The sequence below is a fragment of the Mobula birostris genome, chromosome 13 (assembly GCF_030028105.1).
Source record: "Mobula birostris isolate sMobBir1 chromosome 13, sMobBir1.hap1, whole genome shotgun sequence".
NCBI classification, from domain to species: domain Eukaryota; kingdom Metazoa; phylum Chordata; class Chondrichthyes; order Myliobatiformes; family Myliobatidae; genus Mobula; species Mobula birostris.
Window position 1 is genome coordinate 8,146,835 of NC_092382.1, and position 24,759 is coordinate 8,171,593.

At 47.4% G+C, this 24,759-nt stretch overlaps 1 protein-coding gene across 1 annotated transcript; it reads right to left on the reverse strand.

Moving 5' to 3' along the window:
- Positions 1–14,680: 14,680 nt before the first annotated feature.
- On the reverse strand, positions 14,681–24,318 carry LOC140208350 (uncharacterized). Its single transcript, XM_072276953.1, has 2 exons — positions 24,285–24,318; positions 14,681–19,405 (listed from the first exon to the last, which is right to left on the reverse strand). The coding sequence occupies exon 2, from the start codon at positions 19,037–19,039 to the stop codon at positions 18,002–18,004; it is 1,038 nt and encodes a 345-aa protein (XP_072133054.1). The 5' UTR covers positions 19,040–19,405; positions 24,285–24,318; the 3' UTR covers positions 14,681–18,001.
- Between the last annotated feature and the right edge of the window lie 441 nt (positions 24,319–24,759).

Sequence of the window (24,759 nt, forward strand, 5' to 3'; positions counted from 1 at the left end):
ACCGAACTCACGGTTTTCACTCAACCTCTGTACATGTAAAACAAAATAAAGATTCCCCATTTTAATCGTGTGGAAATATTAGACAGACTGGGTTGCTCCTTTGGAACTTCTGGAGGGAGTGTACATAATTATGAGAAACCCAGATAAATGAACAAGACTTAATTCTCTCATTAACCGAGCCAGATATCGGGAAACACTGTCAGCATTTCGGCAAGTCGTAGTCATGGAAAGAAAATGTAAATAAACTTCCCAGACCCCCGAGAGGACATGAGAGATCTGGATCTCACTGTCCTGTCTGAACGGGGAAAGATGAAACTACTCATACACGTGAAGCAGTGACCCAAGGGTGCTATTACTATGTTTAACCCTCGAGTCTGCAAGAACACAACGGGACGAATGGCCGCTTCCAGTCTGCTGGAAATATGTAAAACAACTATCGATCCAGGTGAAGTTTGGATCCGAGACCGGGCCGGGTGATGGAGATAAAGGTCCCCAGGTACAACTCACCGGATGGGTTCGGTCTCGGCATCACCACCTCATCCCGCTCCGGGGACCAGATCACCAGAGGCTGAGCGGCGGCTCATCTCAGACTCTTCCGTGTGAAGGTCTCACAACTGGGACCGACCCCAAGGCCGCCAGTTCGAGGAAGTTAGCGGAACTCACCGCCAAACATCAGGTCCCCGCTCCCCCCGGGATCGGCTTCAGTACTCTCCGATGGGAAATTGTCGGTCTCCTTCACCCTGGTGACCGGCCTCAATACTCACCGACGGGAACCTGCTCTATTTGCCCCGCAGACAGCGATCCGCTTCAACAGAGAACGGAAAGAAAATCAGCGCCCATCCGGGGACTGTGAGGGCGGGGCGGAGGCGGGGCCTCGGAAGCAAAACCCCGCGGATGCTGCAGATCTGCGTTTAACGGGAGCGAGACCCGGGATCACGTGACGGGTGGAGGGTCTCCCACGTGACCCGGTGACTCCGCCCCCTCACTCCTCGATCGTGGAATTAATTTCCATCTTCTGCAGCCCCGTGTTGCCCCAAACACTCACCTCCCACCCCGTCACTATTTCCACCTTCCCACCTCCCCCTCACCTGGATCCACCTCTCACTCCCCAGCTCTTGCCCCATCCCCACCCCTCACCTCTTTTCTCGGACTATTTCCCGTCCACTCTCAGTCCAGAGGGAGGGTCTCGGCCCGAAATGTTGACGGTCCATTTCCCTCCACAGATGCTGCCCGACCCACTGAGTTCCTCCGGCAGTTTGTTCTTTGGTCTGTGTGACCCGTGTTAGTGTGGGGAGCGGGATTTTACACCATATTCCCGGTACAGTCTCAACAAAACACAAATAATTGTCACTTTGCTCGGACCATCGGCCCCGCTTGCAGGGCAACAGTCTGCCGGTGTTTGCCCCCCAATGTGGTGAATCGCCACCACCGTGGGCTCAGACATTTCCACAGATGAGCCCCTCCTGTCCCCACCGGGACAAACATCCTGTCCGCCCCCTCTCTCACCGTCTTCATCCTCTCCCTCCCCGGGGAACCGGCATCAAACCGACGGGCCGAGCGGTCTCCTCCTACCTCTCAGTGACACATCAGACTCCGGCCGCAGGAGACGCTTCACAAACGCCCCAACTTCCCTCGGAGGGAAATGGAAATAAATCAGAAAGCGGACATTTACTTTGACGGTTGTCCCGCCGTGACGGAAAGTTCGGGAGACGGAGTCAGCGGGGGTAACGCCCTCTCGGCTGGTCCGCCTCCTCTATTGGTTGGAAGTATTGATTGACATCGCTTCGCACCAATGAGAATAGAGCAGCGCATGAATGCTCTGTTGACACCACTGGGGGAGGGGCTGGTCACGTGGTTACTAGCCCGGCCGTTAAACCGACCAAGCTCGAGCTCACCAGCGCTCGGGGCACAAAAGGCCCCGGATGATCGGTTGAGGTGAGAAGGGGTCTCCGGGTTGGGGGTCTCACCGGGCGGCGTTTCCAACACCGACTTCGGGTAGTTGCTGTGACTCCGGACTCCGTGACCCGCAATCCCGGGACAGTCCTGCTCTCTTCCCTCTCTCTCAGCCCCACCATCCGTACACGGGCCCCGGGGAGCTTCCGGCTGATGAGGGAATGGGAACCGATGGGTCTCTCAGACAGAGCTGAGCTCCAGCTGTCTAAATGCAAGGATCGGGAACTCGGAGAAAGGGAACAAAATCTTTTACATCAGCTGTTGTGAAAATCACCTTTGTTCTGCCTCCAGTCACAAACAAGAGAAAATCTGCAGATGCTGGAAATCCGAGCAACACACACAAATTGCTGGAGGAACTCAGCATTAGTACTCTTTTCCATAGATGCTGCCTGGCCTGCTGAGTTCCTCCAGCATTTTGTGTCTGTTGCTTGTTCTACCTCCTCTTGTTCTGGACTTTCTACCCGTGAGAACATGTTTTGTCCCACTCTCTCTGGGTACATAATGATATCAAACACCTTTGCCCTGGGCAACAAGTAGCTTTCACATCACAAATGTGCCAGACTCCAATGAGACAGACTACTGCCCTTCCCTTCATATTCATTGGCATTGCCATCACTGAGTTCACCACCGTCAGTCACCTGGGGGAGGGTTCAGGGGAAATATTTATGTACAATACAGAAACTGGTGTTACCTGTGTGTATTGTGGTGATGCAAAAGTTGCTGGAGAATTTGAAAGTGGGAAGAAGTGGAGTGATAGTTTGAAATCTGACTTTTTAAAGCGTCATTTAGCAAGCAAATCAGATATGGACAATGTGCAAAAGCTCTGGGGAGAAAATCCTTCATTACCCGTTACAGGCCTGCTACATAGGTTGTGTGAGAGTGCAGATGAACTCCATCAAACCCAGAGGAGATCAAAGTTCTTACTGACAGTGATTTGCTAGCAGTTAAAATGAATACCTCTCTATATAAAATTCACTGTGCACATGTTGTCACTGGTTAAAAGAATGAACAGTACAAGATTTACTTTACTTTGTACTTTATTGTCGCCAAACAATTGGTAGTAGAATGTATAATCATCACAGCGAAATTTGATTCTCCGCTTCATACTCCCTGGATTACAAATATTAAATATTATAAATATTAAAATTAGTTAAAATTAGTAAATATTAAAAATTTAAATTATAAATCATAAATAGAAGATAGAAGAATGGGAAGTAAGGTAGTGCAAAAAAACCGAGAGGCAGGTCCTTGCTCCAGATATTTGGAGAGTACAGCCCAGATCCGGGTCAGGATCCATTCAGCAGTCTTATCACAGTTGGAAAGAAGCTGTTCCCAAATCTGGCCGTACGAGTCTTCAAGCTCCTGAACCTTCTCCTGGAGGGAAGAGGGATGAAAAGTCTGTTGGCTGGGTGGGTTGCGTCCTTGATTATCCTGGCAGCACTGCTCTGACAGCGTACGGTGTAAACTGAGTCCACGGACAGAAGATTGGTTTGTGTGATGCGCTGCGCCGTGTTCACGATCTTCTGCAGCTTCTTTCGGTCTAGGACAGGACAACTTCCATACCAGGTTGTGATGCACCCTAGAAGAATGCTTTCTACAGTGCATCTATAAAAATTAGTGAGGGTTTTAGAGGACAGGCCAAATTTCTTTAGTTTTCTCAGGAAGTAAAGGTGCTGGTGGGCCTTCTTGGCAGTGAACTCTGCCTGGTTGGACCAGGTCAGGTCATTTGTGATATTTACCCCGAGGAACTTAAAGCTCTATGTGCAGACCGGTCATTACAAATTAGAGGGGACATTGGTGGCGGAACCTCCACTGTCCCTTATGCCCTCACCTACAAGATGTGCGTCCAGCTGCAGCTTGTAACCCTGCACTTTATGGAGTTGGAACTTGAAATGGATCAATTCCAGATCATCCAGGCAGTGATGCAGCCAGTCAGGATGCTCTCAGTTGTGTTCCAGTAGAAAGTTCTTAGGATTTGGGACTCAATCCCAAGCTTCTTCAGCCGTCTGAGGTGAGCAAGGTACTGTTGTGCTTTTTTCACAACACAGCCGGTATGTACAGACCATGTGAGGTCCTCGCTGATGTTTATGCCAAGGATCTTAAAGCAGTTCACTGTCTCAACCCCAGATCCATTGATGTCAATCGGGATTAGCCTGTCTCCATTCCTCCTGTCGTTCACAATCAGCTCCTTTGTTTTTTTTAGATTAGATTGGATTCAACTTTATTGTCATTGTGCCAAGTACAGATACAAAGCCAATGAAATGTGGTTAGCATCTGACCAGAAATGCAAAGAATCGTGTTATTTACAAAATAACTGAATAAAAAAGTGCTACAACACCCAAATATAAAAGTACTGAGACAGTACAATACGGATGCAATACTGCTTAGCGCTGTGACTAGAGGTTCAGCAGGGTCACAGCCTCAGGGAAGAAGCTCTTCCTGTGCCTGTTGGTGTGGGAGCGGAGGCTCCTTTAGCACCTCCTTGATGGGAGGGGAGTTAAAAAGTCCATGGTTAGGGTGAGATGTATCCTTGATAATTCTTTTCGCTCTACCCAGGCAGCGTTTATGGTAGATGTTCTCAATGGTGGACAATGGGCTGTCGATAATCCGCTGGGTAGTCTTCACCACACACTGGAGTGCTTTGCGCTCTGATACAGGACAATTGCCATACCACACTGAGATGTAGTTGGTGAGTATGCTCTCAATGGTACAGCAGTAAAAGTCTGTCATATCCTGGGACAGAGGTGAGCTTTCTTGTTGTTCCGCAGGAAGTAAAGGTGCTGTTGTGCCTTCTTGATCAGGATGGAGGAGTTCAGGGACCAGATGAGATCCTCGGAAAAGTGGACACCAAGGAATTTGAAGCTTGATACACGCTCCACTACAGTTCCGTTGATGTAGATGGGGACGTGAGTGTGGCTCCTGGCATGCCTGAAGTCCACAATGATCTCCTTGGTCTTCTGGGTGTTAAGGGTCAGATTGTTGTCGGCACACCACGCATCCAGGTGCTGGACCTTGTCCCTGTAGGCTGTCTCGTCATCCCCTCTGATCTGGCCAACCACCATGGTGTCATCTGCGAACTTGATTATGGAGTTAGAACCATGTACAGGAACACAGTCACAGGTGAAAAGGGAGTACAGAAGAGGGCTCAGCACACAGCCTTGAGGCACGCCGGTGTTCAGGGTGAGAGTGGAGGAGGAGAGGTTGTCTAACTTAACTGATTGGGGTCTGTTCATCAGAAAGTCCAAGGTCCAATTGCAGAGGGATGAGCTGATAGCAAGCTGGCGAAGTTTGGTGATCAGCTTTGAGGGGATCACAGTATTAAATGCCGAACTAAAGTCAATGAACATCATTCTGACATAAGAGTTGGGGCTGTCCAGGTGGGTCAGGGCAGAGTGAAGTGCCGTGGAGATGGCGTCCTCTGTTGACCTGTTGGTGCGATGGGGGTCCAGGGTAGTGGGCAGACAGGATTTCAGATGTGATAGAACCAGTCTTTCAAAGCACTTTGCAATGATGGGGGTGAGTGCAACTGGGCGGAAATCATTCAGGCTCGTGGCAGTGGAATGCTTCAGTACTGGCACGATGGTGGTGATCTTGAAGCTTGTGGGGGACAACACCCCGGGCCAGGGACAGATTAAAAATGTCCGTGAAGACCCCGGTCAACTGCCCTGCACAGACTCTCACCACACGGCCAGGTATTCCATCCGGACCAGCTGCCTTCCGTACATTCACCCTGCTCAGGGTGGCACAAACATCGGAGGTGGAAAGTGAGAGAGACAGTTCACCAGGTGGGAGATCCGCTTTGAGGGTGACCTCCTTGTTCCCTCGATGAAAGCGAGCGTAGAAGTAATTGAGCTCATCAGGGAGGGTAGCAGAGCTGGAAGGGGGCACAGTACTAGGAGGTTTGAAGTCTGTATAACCTGTATGCCATGTACATGGACCGGGGGTCTGAGGAGTTGAAATGCTCCTCGATTCTCTGTTTGTATATGTGTTTAGCCTGAGAGATTCCCCTCCTCAGGTTGGCCCTGGCTGAGCTGTGAACCTCCCCGTCTCCAGACCTGACGGCTGAATCTCTGGCTTTGAGCAGGAGGTGAACCTCTCTGTTCATCCATGGTTTCTGATTGGGGAAAACTCTTATTTGTTTTAGTAATGTCTCTCTATCTACACACTTGTTGATGTGCTCAAGGACAGAGTTGGTTTATAAATCAATGTTAGTCTGAGAGTCTGTGGTGGCATGGGCAGCAAACGTGCTCCAGTCTGTGTGCTGGAATTGGTGCTGAAGAGCAGAGTCAGCCCCCTCCAGCCAGATCTTAATAGTCTTCATTGTGGGTTTCACACGTTTAATGACCGGGCTATACTTGGGAAGCAGAAACAATGAAAGATGGTCGGACTGTCCCAGATGGGGGAGGGTAGTTAGTTTGAGTGTCAGCCACATTTGTGTACACATGATCTGAGGTTTTATTACACCTGGTGGTGCGTAATACATTTTGGTAAAATCTTGGAAGCACGGTACACAGGTTACAATGATTAAAGTCTCCAGCGACAGTCAAAGCTCCGTCTGGATGCAATGTCTGCAGCTTGCTAATAGCAGCACTGAGGTCTTTCATGGCTACTTTAGCATTAGCATCCAGTGGAACATAAACTGCGACAGCAATGATGCATGTTTTGTGACAATGAGGAGAGGTTGTTTTCTTGACACCAGTCAGATGTTGTTCAGACACCAGATACAGTCAGCAATCAAATGGTTGAGCATGGAGCGATGAATGTGCTGAGCTGTGTATATCACAATGCAAGAATTGTAGGAAAACCAGATGAGCTCAGGACAGGGAATTCTGATATTGTAGCCATTATTGGGGACTTGGTTGCACCCAACAATCCGAGGGATTTAGAGGAACAAATTTGTAGAGAGATCGCAGACCATGCCAAGAAACAAAAGTTGATTCAGTGAGTGATTTTAACTTTCCATGTATTGACTGGGACTCCCATACTGTAAGAGGACTAGATGGGGTAGAGTTTGTCAAGTGTGCCCTTAATCAGTACGTAGAATTCCTGATGTAAAAGTGTGCAATAGGTTGATGATCCAGGGCTGGTGACCGAAATTAGTGACCATAATGCCATGAGATTCAAAGTAAATATGGAAAAAAGAGAGGTCTGGACCGTGGGTTGAGATTCTAAATTGGAGAAAGGTCAGAAAGGATCTGACAAGTGTGGTTTGGGACAGGCTGTTTCCTGGCAAAGGAGTACTTGGTAAGTGGGGGGCCTTCAGAAGTGAAATTTTGAAGGTGTAGAGTTTGTATGTGCCTGCATAATAAAAGTTGAAAGTTAACTGGTGCAGGGAACCTTGGTTTGCAAGAGATATTGAGGCCCCGGATATTTTGTTCCTCTAAATGCCTCAGACTGTTGAGCGCTACCAAGACTCACTAATGACTACAGTATCATAATTCCACGCCCTGAGCTCTGACTTTTTTTTTAGTCGTCTGCTGTTGGTTTCTAAAAGCTTCCCAATCGTTTTCACTCTTTCGTTTACCCTCTCTTTGGCTTTTATGTTGGCTTTGGCTTCTCATTTCATCCACAGTTGTGTCCTCCTGCCTTTCCAATGTTTCCACATCTTTCGGATGTATCGATCACTGAGCTCCCAAATTGCTCCCAGAAACTCCAGCCATCGCTGCTCCGTTGTCACTCCCAACTTTTCCCTTCCAAACAAGTTTGGCCAGCTTCTGTGTCATAGAAACATGGAGAAGTTCCGTATGGAAACAGGCTATTTAGCCCATCTGGTCAATGCTGAAAAAACTTTTAAGCTGTCTAATGCAAGGGTCCCCAACCTTTTTTGCACTGCGGACCGGTTTAATATTGACAATATTCTTGTGGACCGGCCAACCCGGTGGGGTGGGGGGGGTGTTGGTGGGTAGGGTTGCCAACGGACAAGAGTAGCAGTCAAATACGTTGCGTTTACCCAGAGAAAGACTACAATGACCATGAACCCTTGCGCGGGCACCAGTGCGCATGCGCGTTGTGGCCTACCGATTTTTCCTGCAAATCCTTTTTCGTGATTCTATTCGGAGTGGGGGGGGGGGGGAGCGGTGTTAATCATGACTGGAATATAGGTGATAAATGGCTAATACACCCAATTTCGTTTCTAAAAGTGTTTATCTAACGACTTTAATATTAAACACACAGCACATATTTTCCTCGCATGAATATAGTGATAAGTCAATTATTAGAGGAGCTTGAAGTAAGTGATGAATGAACTTCCAGTAGAAGTGGCAGAAGCAGGTTCGATATTATCATTTAAAGAAAAATTGGATAGCTATATGGACAGGAAAGGAATGGAGGGTTATGGGCTGAGTGCAGGTCAGCGGGACTAGGTGAGAGTAGCGTTCGGCACGGACTAGAAGGGCAGAGGTGGCCTGTTTCCGTGCTGTAATTGTTATATGGTTATATAGGTAAGTCAATAGCATCATGACATTTTAAGTAACGTTTGGATTTTAAACACACAGCACATATTTTCCCCGTATGAATATATAAGATCATTGGAACACACCAATATCGCTGAATCAGTGGGAGCCCTGGGCTTGTTTCCCTCCAACAACACGGTCCTATCGAGGGATGATGGGAGACAGCGATACTCGAAGTGAGTTCCTGTCCAGTCTATTCCGCAATTTAGTTTTCGTTGCATTCATTGGAGAAAACTCCGCTTCGCAGAAAAATGTTGGAAATGGAAGCAACGTTTTCAGTGCTTTCGTGGCTATCTCAGGATATTTAGCCTTGACTTTGATCCAGAATGCCGACAGGGATGTTATGTCAAACATACTTCTCAGCCCGCCGTCATTTGCAAGCTCGAGGAGTTGATCTCCTTCCCGCGCTGACACAGATGACGTGCGGGTCATGACCTCACATGTGTAATGGCTGATCAGTGGCCGTGACGGGGAATGAGAAAAGGTGCAGCTGACTCATATCGCCAAATCATCTCATTTCCTCGCAGCCCGGGAGCACATGCTTTGCGACCCGGTGGTTGGAGACCCCTGGTCTAATGCAACTACCTGCACCGAGACCATCGCCCTCCATACCCCTATCATCCAGGCTCCCATCCAAACTTCTTTGAAATGGTGAAACCGAGTTCATATTCACCACCTGTGCTGACATCTCAATCCACACTCTCACAACCACTGCAGGAAAGAGCTTTTCCAAATATTCCCATTAAATTTTCACCTTCCCCACTTACCTATGACCTCTGGTTGTCATCCCACCCAACCTCAGTGAAAAAAGCTGCTTGCATTTACCCTATCTATACCCTCATAATTTTATATACTTCTAACAAATCCTCAAAGCAATGTGTAATTTCCTTGTTTATGTTTAGAGCCTTTTTTTGGTGTATAAGATGATGAGGGCATTGATCATGTGGAGAGCCAGAGGTTTATTCCCAGGGCTGAAATGGCTAACACGAGGGACATAGTTTTAAGGTGCTTTGAAATAGATACTGAGGGGATGTCAGGGGTAAGTTTTTTACACAGAGAGTGGTGGGTGCGTGGAATGCACTGCCGGCTATTTGTGTGAGAGTGTTTCAGTTACTGTGGGGCCAGGAACCCATGCAGCTCTGTGGGAACATGGAATAATATCAATGGACAGAGTCAAACTGAGCCAGGTCACAGATTGGAGATGGCAGAAATGCCCCATTCTTAGAGAAACAGGAAGAGCATCAGAGAATTTAATGGTCATTCCAGATACCAGCACTGTGCCCAGTTAGAAGATGATTTCTCTCTCCAACTTGGGTTGAACCTCACTGTAACAGTGTGATGCCAGATCACACCTTGGCAACTCAAGTGATCTCATCTGAAATGTTGTCCGTCACTCATTGATCGATTTTGTAAATCTTTTTACAGATTAAAAATGACAAGGAATTTGTCTACGGGAATCTCGAACACAACACGCCAGTTTTGCTGTCTTTGTCCAGATATTTAAGAAGTGGAGCAAGGGATTCACTCGATTCTCCTTCCTGCTCAGACTGTGTGGAGAGATTCATTTGATCATCTGACCAACTGGCATGCCCATCATATTACACAAGGGAACCCATTCACCTGCTCAGACAGTGGGAGTGGATTCACTCCGTCATCTCAACTGAAGGTACATCAGCAAGTTCACACTGAGACAAGGCCATTCACCTGTTCTATGTGTGAGACAGGATTCAGTCGGTCTTCCCACCTGGACACACAAGTCAGTTCACTTCGAACAGAGGCTGGTCATCTGCTGAATTTGTGGGGAAGGATTCACTTGGTTATTCGACCGAATGTCTCACCAGCGAGTTCACACCAGGGAGAGGCCGTTCACCTGCTCAGACTGTGGGAAGGGATTCACACAGTTAGCTAACCTACAAGCACATCAGCGAGTTCACACTGGGGAGAGGCCGTTCACCTGCACAGACTGTGGGAAGGGATTTGCTCGATCATCTGATCTACAGATACATCAGCGAGTTCACACTGGGGAGAGGCCGTTCACCTGCTCAGACTGTGGGAAGGGATTCACTTCGTCATCTCAACTGAAGGAACATCAGAGAGTTCACACGGGGGAGAGGCCGTTCACCTGCTCAGACTGTGGGAACGGATTCACTTCGTCATCTCAACTGACGGTGCATCAGCGAGTTCACACTGGGGAGAGGCCGTTCACCTGCTCAGACTGTGGGAAGGGATTCACTCGATCACCTGATCTGCAGATACATCAGCGAGTTCACACTGGGGAGAGGCCATTCACCTGCTCAGTCTGTAGGAAGGGATTCACTCAGTCATCTCATCTGCAGATACATCAGCGAGTTCACACAGGGCAGAGGCCGTTCACCTGCTCAGACTGTGGGAAGGGATTCACACAGTCAGCTCACCTACAAGAACACCAGTCAGTTCACACTGGGGAGTGGCCATTTACCTGCTCAGTCTGTGGGAAGGGATTCACTTGCTCATCTAAACTGAAGGTACATCAGCGAGTTCACACTGGGGAGAGGCCATTCACTTGCTCAGTCTGTGGGAAGGGATTTAATTTATCATCTCATCTGAAGGTACATCAGCGAGTTCACACTGGAGAGAGGCCGTTCACCTGCACAGACTGTGGGAAGGGATTCACTCAGTCATCCGACCTACTGAAACACCAGCGATTTCACACTGGGGAGAGGCCGTTCACCTGCTCAGTCTGTGGGAAGGGATTCACTCGATCACCTGATCTACAGAGACACCAGCAAGTTCACACTGGGGAGAGGCCGTTCACCTGCTCAGACTGTGGGAAGGGATTCACTCAGTCATCCCAACTGAAGGTGCATCGGAGAGTTCACACTGGGGAGAGGCCGTTCACCTGCTCAGACTGTGGGAAGGGATTCACTCAGGCATCTCACCTACTGAGACACCAGTCAGTTCACACTGCGTAGCGGCCATTCGCCTGCTCAGTCTGTGGGAAGGGATTCACTCGATCACCTGATCTACAGATACATCAGTGAGTTCACACTGGGGAGAGGCCATTCGCCTGCTCAGTCTGTGGGAAGGGATTCACACAGTTAGCTAACCTACAAGCACACCAGTCAGTTCACACTGGGGAGAGGCCATTCACCTGCTCGGTCTGAGAAGGAAGTCACTCAGTTGTCCAACCTGCAGAGACACCCGCAAGTTCATATAACCATATAACAATTACAGCACGGAAATAAGCCAACTTGGCCCTTCCAGTCCATGCTGAACGCTTACTCTCATTTAGTCACATCTACCTGCCTCTACCCTCCATTCCTTTCCTGTCCAAATACTGATCGAATTTTTTTTAAATGACAAAATCGAACCTGCCTCTACCACTTCAACTGGAAGCTCGTTCCACACAGCTACCATTCTCTGAGTAAAGAAGTTCCCCCTCGTGTTACCCCTCAACTTTTGCCCCTTAACTCTCAACTAATGTCCAGTTGTTTGAATCTCCCCTACTCTCAATGGAAAAAGCCTATCCACGTCAAGTCTATCTTTCCCCCTCATAATTTTAAATACCTCTATCAAGTCCCCCCTCAACCTTCTACGCTCCAAAGAATAAAGATCTAACTTGTTCAACCTTTCTCTGTCACTCAGGTGCTGAAACCCAGGGAACATTCTAGTAAATCTCCTCTGTACTCTATTTTGTTGACATCTTTCCTGTAACTCGGTGACCAGAACTGTACACAATACTCCAAATTTGGCCTTAACAATGCCTTGTACAATTTTAACATTACATCCCAACTCCTATACTCAATGCTCTGATTTACAAAGGCCAGCATACCAAAAGCTTTCTTCACCACCCTATCCACATGAGATTCCACCTTCAGAAAACTATGCACCATTTTCCTAAACATGAGGAATTCTGCAGATGCTGGAAATTCAAGCAACACACATCAAAGTTGCTGGTGAACGCAGCAGGCCAGGCAGCATCTCTAGGAAGAAGTACAGTCGACGTTTCATGGGTATGGTGAATTTCTACCACTGTTTCCTCCCCTCAGCAGCCCGAATCATGCGCCCCCTGTTCACCCTGATGTCGGGTAAGGGCAAGGACATTACCTGGGATAAAGAGGCCGCGGCCGCTTTTGTTAAAACCAGCGAAGCCTTAGTAAACGCCGCGATGCTAGTGCACCCCAGAACGGACGTTCCTACTGCCCTCACGGTGGACACATCCAACACAGCAGTTGGTGGAGTGCTGGAACAACTCATCGAGGGTCGCTGGCAACCCCTGGCATTCTTCAGCAAACACCTACGACCACCCAAACTCAAATACAGTGCTTTCAACCGGGAGCTATTGACACTATACCTGGCAATCCGGCATTTCAGATATTTCTTAGAAGGTAGGCCCTTCACTGCGTTCACAGACCACAAACCGCTTACCTTTGCGTTCACTAAGGTGTCCGACCCCTGGTCTTCCCACCAGCAGCAACATCTGTCCTACATCTCCGAATACACGATGGACATCCGGCATGTCCGGGAAAGGACAATGTCATGGCGGACACACTATCCAGACCTACCATACAGGCCCTGTCCCAGGGGGTGGACAATGCAGCGCTGGCAGAGGCACAGCAGGCAGACGCTGAGATCCCCAGTTACAGGACTGCAGTCTCCGGTTTGCAGCTCCAAGACCTCCCCGTAGGCCCAGGTGAGAGGACCCTACTATGTGACGTAGCTACCGGCCAACCCCGCCCCATCGTCCCAGCAGCCTGGCGCCGGCAGGTTTTCGAATCCATTCACAACTTAGCGCACCCCTCCATCAGGACAACTGTCCGGCTGGTCGCCAACAGGTTCGTGTAGCATCGACTGCGTAAACAGGCCAGTGAATGGGCCAAAACGTGCATGCAGTGCCAAACGGCCAAGGTGCAGTGGCACACCAAGGCTCCGCCGCAGCGTTTCGAACCCACCCGCCGGAGGTTCGACCACATTCATGTGGATATCGTGGGGCCCCTGCCAGTGTCACGAGGAGCGCAGTACCTCCTAACTATGATAGACCGGTTCACGAGATGGCCACAGGCAGTCCCGCTCACCGACACCACCTCCGAATCCTGCGCCCGAGCACCGATCGCAACCTGGGTAGCACGCTTCGGGGTACCGGCCCACATTACCTCCGACAGGGGCACCCAGTTCACCTCCAGCCTGTGGTCGGCTATGGCCAACCTTTTAGGATCACAGCTACACCACACAACTGCCTACCACCACAGTCAAATGGACTAGTGGAGCATTTCCACCGTCACCTGAAGTCGGCTCTCATGGCCCGCCTGGAAGGGCCTAACTGGGTGGACGAACTTCCCTGGGTCCTACTGGAAATCCGCACGGCGCCCAAGGAGGATCTGCACACCTCGTCGGCCGAGTTGGTGTACGGCGCACCCCTGGTCGTCCCAGGAGAGTTCATACCAGCCCCAAGGGGGCAAGAGGAAGAACCCACAGCAGTCCTGGACAGACTACGTGAGAGGCTTGGTAAGCTGGCCCCCATCCCCACTTCACAGCACGGACAGAGCCCGACCCGCGCACCCAAAGACCTGCAGAACTGTATTTTTCTTTTTGTACGACGGGGCGGACACCGGGCACCGCTACAGCGGCCCTACGAGGGGCCGTTTAAGGTGATCAGGAACAATGGCTCCACGTTCGTGCTGGACATTGGGGGGAGAGAGGAGGTTTTCACGGTGGACCGACTCAAACCGGCCCATGTGGACTTGGCGCAGCCGGTCCAGGCTCAGGCACCGCGGCGCAGGGGCAGACCTCCCAAACAGAGGCCGATCCAGACTGTGGACATTGGGGGAGGTATCGCCGGTTCTGGGGGGCGTGGTTATGTGGCGACCCACTTTCTAGCACACACAAACCGGCTCACGAAACAGCGCGCGCAGACAGAGGGCCGGCCCCAAAAAGGCCGCCAGGCCATCTTCACCAGCAGGGGGAAAATCCCGCGTGCGGAAAGGGGCTGGGAATATGCATTCCCCACAGCAATCCCGCCCAGAGAGGGCGGGAACGGGAAGGCTTTAAAGCAGGCCGCGAAGTTAAATAAATCTTTAACCGCAACCCCAACTCACCGACTCCGTGTGGTTATTTTAGCGCTATGTGTCGCACACCGCTACAGTAGTGCAAAATGGGGAAAACCTTTGACCAAATTTAGTTCAAGGCTTAAAAAAACCTGCCAAACAGAGCTTAATAGTTAACAAACACAACAAAGGCAATAAACACTTTCATCAATACAGACATTGACATTTTTTTAAGAAAATATCTTGGTCCCATTTCAATCAGTAAAACTTACAAAGATAAATAAGAGCTGAAATGACAACTTTAGAAAAGTCTATTTACACTCAGACCCACTTAGGCTACGTCCAAACTACACCGGATAATTTTGAGAACAAAGCTTTTTCTCTTCGTTTTGACCCTCCATCCACACTGAAATGGCATTTCCCTCCCCTGAAAATGGAGATTTTCGAAAACACTCTCCAGAGTGTGTAAATTTGAAAACGATTGCTTTGCGTTGAAGTGTGGACGGGGTAAACGGAGATGTTTAAAAACGCTGTCATGACAACACCACAACAACAAAGTTTTTTTTGCTGCTGCTTGGTACTGTGCAAGCACTGCCGGACGGTTGTTATAACGGGCAGTCGGTGTGAACAGCGTGAGAGGTAAATTGTGAAGTGAGCTTTATTGACCAGATCCCATAAATTGATTTGATTGAGTCTATCTTTAAAAATATTAATCTCAGAAATACTGTGCAGGTCTGGCGGCAGAAGATTCCACTCTTGTTGATCTTGGGTAGAGGACGGCTTCATGCATGTGTAGTTTACTTTATTCTCTATGTTAATAGCTTTTTCGGAGTTAAACATCTCCCTCCAACGTTCTCCACTGCTTTGCTGACCTTGTAGTTGTTTGTAACTCGCGGAAACAGCTCGACTTCATTGTCTGTCTAAATGAAGAAGTCCGTCTGCTTTTTCCAGTGGAGGTTTTCTTTGTATTCCTCGAAGACATTTTTGAAAACTTTCTTTCGCTGTTGTTGTAGGTACTCTTGTTTTTGACCAATGGAAATAGCACAACGCCACCGCGGAAACGTAAATATTATACCGTTTCCTCTTCGCTTGTTTTCTGTAGATGTGTCTGCGCATGCCCAGTAGGAGGAAATTCTCCCAAATATCCATTTTAGTGTGGACAGGGATATCTTGAAAAACGCCTGGTGTGGATGCCTGTCGTTTTTACTCAAAACCGTCGTTTTCAAAATTATCCGGTCCAGTGTGGACATAGCCTCAGATTAATACTACCTTGGACAGAAGGAGAAAGAGGAATAACACACATGAAAAAAATAAAATCACACAACACTCAGATAAGACTTCTAAGTATATATTTTCATCAAAAATGAACTGGATTCAGTGCTTCATGTGTGTATATGAAATTCTGATAAGAAACACAGACCAGGAAACCTAAATGAGAGGCTACCTCAGAAAAATGAATCATCACTATGGAAGAAAACATTAACCAGTGGAACGAGTATGACCCTCCATGGGAGACATCCCAACGATCTGAGCAGACTAGATGTTGACAAGGAAGCATCGAGCACCTGACTGAGAGTTGGAGACCTCTACCCCGAAACAGGGGGGTTCCTTGCAGAAGTACAGGACAAGGTGGTCAACAAAAAGAAAAAAAAAATCAAAAATACAAACCATACAAAGTAACAAGGCAATAAATGCAGAAAATGCCAAGAGAAACCAGACACAATCCAACACATTCCAGGATCCTGCTGCAGTTTAACTCAATCTGATTACTGACAGAGGTACGATCAAGTGGCAAATATCATTCACCAAAATCTTGCTTTAAAATACAAACTCATTAATAATCACCATAACTTCATTAAGGCACCTTTAATTCAAGCCTGATCCAGCTAAGGACAGAATCTCACAATTTATATGATAATCAATACATTATTACAGATAGGATAATCTAAAATAACCATCCAGATATAATATTACAGGATAAATAAGCAGGAACAACTCCCTCAATGTATATAACCATTCTCAACACACACGTACCTCGACCAGTGGAGCACCTCACCACAGGCATTGTTTGTGTCAGTCAGACAACTGAATTATTTTCCCTGTCAATCAGCTTCCAAACGTTGCTACTCTGTCATTGTTGCCACGCCCCGCAGCTGATTCCCTTCTAATCATCATACGTTGTTTCCCTGACCACCGTCCAGTGCCCCAAACTCTACCCTATGCAGACCCGCCTCTGGTTTCTGACCCTGCTCCACTGAACATCCAACTAATGGTTTCCCATTCTGCTTTCAGTCTTTAGAGGAGAGTGTTTTCAACAACCCTTCAGAAGCAGGGAAAATGACCCATAATGTAGAAATGAGCTCCGAATAAGGAGATTAACTCCCAATGTCATTCTTTCTCAGCCCAGAGATTTGAGGGGCAAAGAACATCTCAGACAGAACTGCAGTCAGCTCGACTTATTCAGTCTGCAGAAAATTCAAGGGAAACCTCTTCACCCACAGAGTGGTGACTGTTTGGAACCCATCCCACAGATGTGAACAACAGAGGAGGATTTAAAAGGACTGTTGTGGAACTGTATCACTGGCTGGGTCCAGCAGGCCTGAGTACACTAGTTGTGTTATAAATACTCTAAGTACCAGAAACAGAGTTTAAAATAGAACTAATTAATTTGCCACAGATGCAGAATGTTAAACTCCAGTCCCATTAAAGGTGAATATGCAGCAGAAGAAACTCCTCCCATGCCCAGTGACCAGGGTGCAGAACTGGGTGTGGTGATAATTGCAGAGTTCAGCACCGACAGTCACTCTCAAAATAGCATTCAGCAACGGTGATGGACAAATATCCAGCATGCAGCTTATTGAAACATTCTCCCCAGTGTGAATCCGGCAGTGTGTCACAAGTATAACATGCTGTAAGGTTTCACTGTTAATGTAATGGCCTCTCTGTAATGTTTCACTGCTGAGGTAATGGTTTCTCTGTAGCAGCAGTGTTTAGGTTACAACTAGAGATAACAGGGTTTTGGAGTGCGGGACGATCTGGTGTCAGAAATGTTCTTCCTTGTGAGTCTGGAAGAGATATTTTCATGTTCTTTTGCCGGGGAGAGATGAGAAGATGCAAATGGAGTGGGCCCTTTTTCTTTTTTTTTGTTTTCTTTACTAACCCTATAGTCAAAGTAAAAATTATAAAGCTCAATCATTTAATCACATATTCTGTACTGCTTGTTATTTCGGGGTACGGATTTGTAACAGGGGACACATCGTGCAGCATCCACCCAAATGAGATTTCTTAAGTTTGGCCGGGCCAGGAGCTATCATCCCCTACATTAAACTGCCAGCCGAAGTGAGAGTTCCATAAGGTTAGATGACTGAGTGAATCGCTTCCCACATTCACAGAGGGTGAACGGGTTTCCCCAGTGTGAACTCAATGATGCAAACCTGGTTGATGTGGCTGAGAGATTCTCTTCCCAAAGTCCAAGCAGGAGATCGGCCTCTACCCAGTGTGAACTTGCTGGTGTCTCTGCAGTTGAGATGACCAAGTGAATCCCTTCCCACACCCTAAGCAAGTGAACGGCCTCTACCTAGTGTGAACTTGCTGGTGTCTCTGTAGGTGGGATGACTGAGTGAATCCTTTCCCACACACTGAGCAGGTGAACGGTCTTTCCCCAGTGTGAACTCGCTGATGTCTCTGTAGCTCTGATGACTGAGTGAATCCTTTCCCACAGTCTGAGCAGGTGAACGGCCGCTCCCCTGTGTGAAATGACTGATGTGTTTGTAGGTGGGATGAGCGAGTGAATCCTTTCCCACACTCTGAGCAGGTGAACGGCCTCTCCCCAGTGTGAACTCGCTGATGTACCTTCAGTTCAGATGACTGAGTGAATCCCTTCCCACAGTCTGAGCAGGTGAATGGCCACTGTCCAGTGTGAACGAACTGGTGTCTCAGTAACTGATTTGACAAAGTGAATCCCTTCCCACAGACTGAGCAGGTAAATGGCCTCTTCCTGGTGTGAACTTCCCGGTGGGTCATCAGGGTGGATAACTGAGTGAATCCCTTCCCGCAGTCTGAGCAGGTGAACGGCCTCTCTCCAGTGTGAACTGACCAGTGTGCTTGTAGGTGGCCTAACTGAGTGAATCCTTTCCCACATTCTGAACAGGTGAACGGCCTCTCTCCAGTGTGAACTCGCTGATGTACCTTCACTGTAGATGATGAAGTGAATCCCTTCCCACACACTGAGCAGGTGAACGGCCTGTCCCCAGTGTGAACTCGCTGATGTACTTTCAGATGTGATGACTGAGTGAATCCCTTCCCACAGTCTGAGCAGGTGAACGGCCTCTCTCCAGTATGAACTCTCTGATGTATGTTCAGTTCAGATGACCGAGTGAATCCCTTCCCACAGTCTGAGCAGGTGAACGGCCATTCCGCAGTGTGAACTCGCTGATGTACGATCAGATGAGATGACTGAGTGAATCCCTTCCCACAGTCTGAGCAGGTAAACGGCCTCTCCCCAGTGTGAACTCGCTGATGTACCATCAGATGAGATGGCTGAGTGAATCCCTTCCCACAGTCCAAGCAGGTGAACGGCCATTCCCCGGTGTGAACTGGCTGGTGAGCCATTAGGTCAGATGACCGAGTGATTCCTTCCCCACAAATTCAGCAGAAGGCCAGCCTCTGCGCAGTGTGAACTGACTGGTGTGTCCACAGGTGAAAGGCCTTGCCCGATGTGAACTTGCTGATGTACCTTCAGTTGAGATGACAGAGTGATTCCATTCCCACTGTCTGAGCAGATGAATGGGATCCCCCTGTGTAAAATGATGTGCGTGCCAGTCCGTCAGATGATCGAGTGAATCCCTCCTCACAGTCTGAGCAGGAAGGATGATCGAGTGAATCCCTTGCTCCTCTTCTTAAATATCTGGACAGAGACAGCAAAACTGGCGTGTTGTGTTTGAGATTCCCATAGGCAAACTCCTTGTCATTCTTAACCTGTAAAAATATTTACGAAATCTATCAATGGGTGTAGGACAATATTTCAGATGAGATCCCTTGAGTTGTCAACGTGTGATCTGGCATCACACTATTACAGTGAGGTTCAACCCAAGTTGGAGAGAGAAATCATCTTCTAACTGGGCACAGTGCTGGTATCTGGAATGACCATCAAATTCTCCGATGCTCTTCCTGTCTCTATAAGAATGGAGCATTTCTGCCATCTCCAATCTGTGACCTGGCTCAGTTTGACTCTCTCCATTGGTATTATTCCCTGTTCCCACTGAGCTGCATGGGTTCCTGTCCCCACAGTAACTGAAACACTCTCACACAAATAGCCGGCAGTGCATTCCATGCACCCGCCACTCTCTGTATAAAAAACTTACCCCTGTCATCCCCTCAGTATCTATTTCAAAGCACCTTAAAACTATGCCCCTCATTTTAGCCATTTCAGCCCTGGGAATAAACCTCTGGCTATCCACACGATCAATGCCCTCATCATCTTATACACCAAAAAAAGGCTCTAAACATAAACAAGGAAATTATACATTGCTTTGAGGATTTGTTAGAAATATACAAAATTATGAGGGTATAGATAGGGTAAATGCGAGCAGCTTTTTCCACTGAGGTTGCGTGGGATGGCCAGAGGTCATGGGTAAGTGGAGAAGGTGAAAATTTAACAGGAACATTTGGAAAATCTCTTTACTGAAATGGTCGTGAGAGTGTGGAATGAGATGCCAGCACAAGTGGTGAATATGAGCTCAGTTTCACCATTTAAAAGAAGTTTGGATGGGAGCCTGGATGGTAGGGGTCTGGAGGGCGATGGTCCCAGTGCAGGTAGACAGCTTAAATGTTTTTTCAGCATTGACTAGATGGGCCAAATAGCCTGTTTCTGCACTGAACTTCCTCATGTTTCTATGACAGAGAAGCTGGACAAACTTGTCTGGAAGGGAAAAGGTGGGAGTGACAACGGAGCAGCAATGGCTGGAGTTTCTGGGAGCAATTCAGGAGCCGAGTGATCAACACATCCTGAAGAAGTGGAAGCATTGGAAAGGCAGGAGGATACAACCATGGCTGAAATGAGAAGCCAAGGCCAACATAAAAGCCAAAGAGAGGGCAAACAAAAGAGCAAAAACTATTGGGAAGCTTTTAGAAATGAACAGAAGACGACTAAAAGTCAGATGAGCTCAGGGGTGGAATTATAATATTGTAGTCATTAATGAGTCTTGGTAGCACCCAACATTCTGAGGCATTTTGGGGAACAAAATATCCGGGGCCTCAATGTCTCTTGAAAACCAAGGTTCCCTGCACCAGTTACCTTTCAACTTTTATTTTGTCAGGCATATACAAAGTAGACACCCTCAAAATTTCACTTATGAAGGCCTCCCACTTGCCAAGTACTCCTTTGCCAGAGAACAGCCTGTCCCAAACCACACTTGTCAGATCCTCTCTGATACCATCAAAATTGACCTTTCTCCAATTTGGAATCTCAACCTGTGGTCCAGACCTCCCTTTTGCCATATTTACTTTGAATCTCATGGCATTATGATCACTAATTTCTGTCACCAGCCCTGGATCATTTCCTAACAGTTTATTGCACACTTCTACATCAGGAATTCTACATACTGATTAAGGACATATTTGACAAACTCTACCCCATCTAGTCCTTTTACAGTATGGGAGTCCCAATCAATATATGGAAAATTAAAATCACTCACTGAATCAACCTTTGTTTCTTGGCATGGTCTGTGATCTCTCTACAAATTTGTTCCTCTAAATCCCTCAGACTGTCAGGTGCAAACAAGTCCCAATAATGGCTACAATATCATAATTCCCTGTCCTGAGCTCATCTGGCTTTCCTACGATGCTTCTTGCATTGTGATATACACAGCTCAGCACATTCATCTCACCATTCACAACCATTTGATTGCTGACCCTATCTGAGGTCTGAACAACATCTGACTGGTGTCAAGAAAACAAACTCTCCCTCGTTGTCACAAAAACAAAGGAGCAGATTGTGGACGGCAGGAGGAATGGAGACAGGCTAACCCCTATTGACATCAATGGATCTGGGGTTGAGAGGGTGAACAGCTTTAAGTTCCTCAGCATAAACATCACCGAGGATCTCACATGGTCTGTACATACCGGCTGTGTTGTGAAAACAGCACACCAGCACCTCTTTCACCTCAGACGGTTGAAGAAGTTTGGGATGGGACCGCAAATCCTAAGAACTTTCTACAGGGAGCATCCTGACTGGCTGCATCACTGCCTGGTATGGGAACTGTACTTCCCTTAATCACAGGAACCTGCAGAGAGTTGTGTGGACAGCCCAGCACATCTGTAGATGTGAACTTCCCACTATTCAGGACACTTACAGAGACAGGTATGTAAAAAGGGCCCAAAGGATATTGGGGAGCCAATTCATCACAACCACAAACTGTTCCTGCTGCTACCATCCAGGAAACGGTACCACAGCAAAAGAACCAACAGGCTCCGGGACATCATCTTCCACCAGGCCATCAGACTGATTAATTCATGCTGATACAATTGCATTTCTATGTTATATTGACTGTCCTATGTACAAACTATTTATTATAAATGACTATAAATTACACATTGCACATTTAGATGGAGACGTAACGTAAAGATTTCTACTCCTCATGTATATGAAGGATGTATGTAATAAAGTCAATTCACCCTCCCCACTATCTGTTCTGTCATTCTGGCTCCCATTCCCCCTACAACTTATTTTAACCACATCACCCTCTCCCCACACTAGCACTAGTGAGCCTTACCACTGGGATATTAGTCCCCTCTTGTTGTGTTCCCCTAACTAACGAATCCCCTATCACCCCTTTGATTTTCCTCTGCCAGGTAATCCCCCTCAAGTTTCTAAAGTGGTCCACCCATTGTTGTGTGGGATGGACACAAGCGTACTCTGCGATGGCTATTTAACCTCATTCCCCTTCCTGACTCTCACCCAGTCTCCTGTGTCCTGCACCTTGGGTGTAACTCACCTCTCTTCATGTCATATCTATCTCCTGGATGATCCGGAATTCATCCATTTCAAGTTCCAACTCCGTAAAGTGCAGGGTTACAAGCTGCAGCTGGATGCACATCTTGTAGGTGAGGGCATCAGGGACACTGGAGGTCTCCCCACCTTCCCACCAATGTCCCCTCTAATTTGTAATGACCAGTGTGCACATAAAGCTTGTACTGTACATTTTTTTACCCAGTGACAACATCTGCACCGTGAATTTTCTATAGAGAGGTATTTATTTCAACAACTGGCAAATCACTGTCAGTAAGAACTTTGATCTCCTCTGGCTTTGATTGAGTTCTGCACTCTCACACAACCAATGTAGCAGGCCTGTAACGGGTAATGAAGGATTTCTCACCACAGGTTTTGCACATTGTCCATATGTGGTTTGCTTGCTAAATTACGCTTTAAAAACTCAGATTTCCAAATATCACTCCACTTCTTCCCACTTGTAAATTCTCCAGCAACTTTTGCATCACCACAATACACACAGGTAACACCAGTTTCTGTATTGTACATAAATATTTCCCCTGAACCCTCCCCCAGGTGACTGACGGTGGTGAACTCAGTGATGGCAATGCCAATGAATATGGAGGGAAGGGCAGTAGTCTGTCTCATTGGAGTCTGGCACATTTGTGATGTGAAAGCTACTTGTTGCCCAGGACAAAGGTGTTGGATTTCATTATGTACTCAGAGAGAATGGGTCAAAACATGTCCCTGTTATTTGGAACCTGATCTTTTGATCGCTTTTTTTGGTATTTCTCAAGACTCTGACAAGCATTTGATCCCGGCTAAATGACAAACATTGTCTTTTGTCTCTCTTTTAGCTGGACGTGCAGTACTCCTTAAGTGGAGAGATGTAGTTCCCCCTACGCATGTTCGATGGCTCAGGGATAGAATGTCTTGTTTAGATCTTGAAAAGATTTACTATTCACTTTTAAATTAGGATATAAAGTTCCATGAGGTGTGGGGACCATTTTTTAAAATATTTTCATAACTCTCACCTAGATTGACAGGTGTATTTTTTTTTCTTCCCTTGATAGTCAGAGCCTGCATTTCCAGCGTTCTTTGTTTAGTTAGCAGGCTGCTTTTTTTTTTATCATTCATTTCTCTCTTTACTACAATATATAGTTCTGGGGTGATAGAAGTTTATCTCAAATGTCCTTTTAAATATTTATACTTATAATGGTTGGCTTGGAGTTGGATCGTGGGTGGGTTGGGAGCTTTCCTTTCTAACTTTTCATTTTTAATATGGGTGACCTGCTCATTTGTTAAGATATGTATTATTGCTATTTTTGTCTGTATTGCAATGATCCTTCTATTTACACTATTGATTTTTTTTCTTCTACGCTGTAGCTTGTAGAAAATAATAAAATAAAAAAAAAAAAAAAAATGACCTCACGGGTAGAAAGTTCAGAACAAGAGGGGTGGAACAAGCAACAGACACAAAATGCTGGGGGAACTCAGCAGGCCAGGCAGCATCTATGGAAAAGAGTACTAATGCTGAGTTCCTCCAGCAATTTGTGTGTGTTGCTCGGATTTCCAGCATCTGCAGATTTTCTCTGGTTTGTGACTGGAGGCAGAACAAAGGTGATTTTCACAACAGCTGATGTAAAAGATTTTGTTCCCTTTCTCCGAGTTCCCGATCCTTGCATTTAGACAGCTGGAGCTCAGCTCTGTCTGAGAGACCCATCGGTTCCCATTCCCTCATCAGCCGGAAGCTCCCCGGGGCCCGTGTACGGATGGTGGGGCTGAGAGAGAGGGAAGAGAGCAGGACTGTCCCGGGATTACAGGTCACGGAGTCCGGAGTCACAACATCGCCCCGAGATACCCGCTTACCTGCAGCCGCGCCCTCAGCCGTGATCCCGAGGCCTAATATATACTGCGCGCATGCGTGATATTCACCGACGTTATCAACCTTGACGCCTGCGCATTTGATCAATGCTTCAGCGCCGGCGAAAGTTTTATCGCAGGGCTTTATGGGTAATCACGGTGCCATTAACAGTTTCTGCAAGCACCGGTTCCATGTCCATACCTCACTTTTTTTTTGTGTATATAGAATACTCAGCAACTGTTTTAACGCAGAAAGCGGCTCCCATAAACAATATACTCAATATCAACGTGTATCTAATGCCAAAGTACAATCCTTTACAAATGCAGATATAAAATAGAAGAGATTCTGCTGTTGCTGGTAATACAGAGACGCACACACACAAAATGCTGGAGGAACTCTGCAGTTCAGGCAGCAACTAAGGAGAGGAGTACATATTCTAGGCGTGCTGAAGGGACTCGGCCGGAACGTTGTCTATTTATT

What these genes read in the sequence shown, in the direction of transcription:
- LOC140208350 (XM_072276953.1), bottom strand. Translation starts at nt 19,039, where the DNA reads ATGGCTCACCAGCCAGTTCACACCGGGGAATGGCCGTTCACCTGCTTG.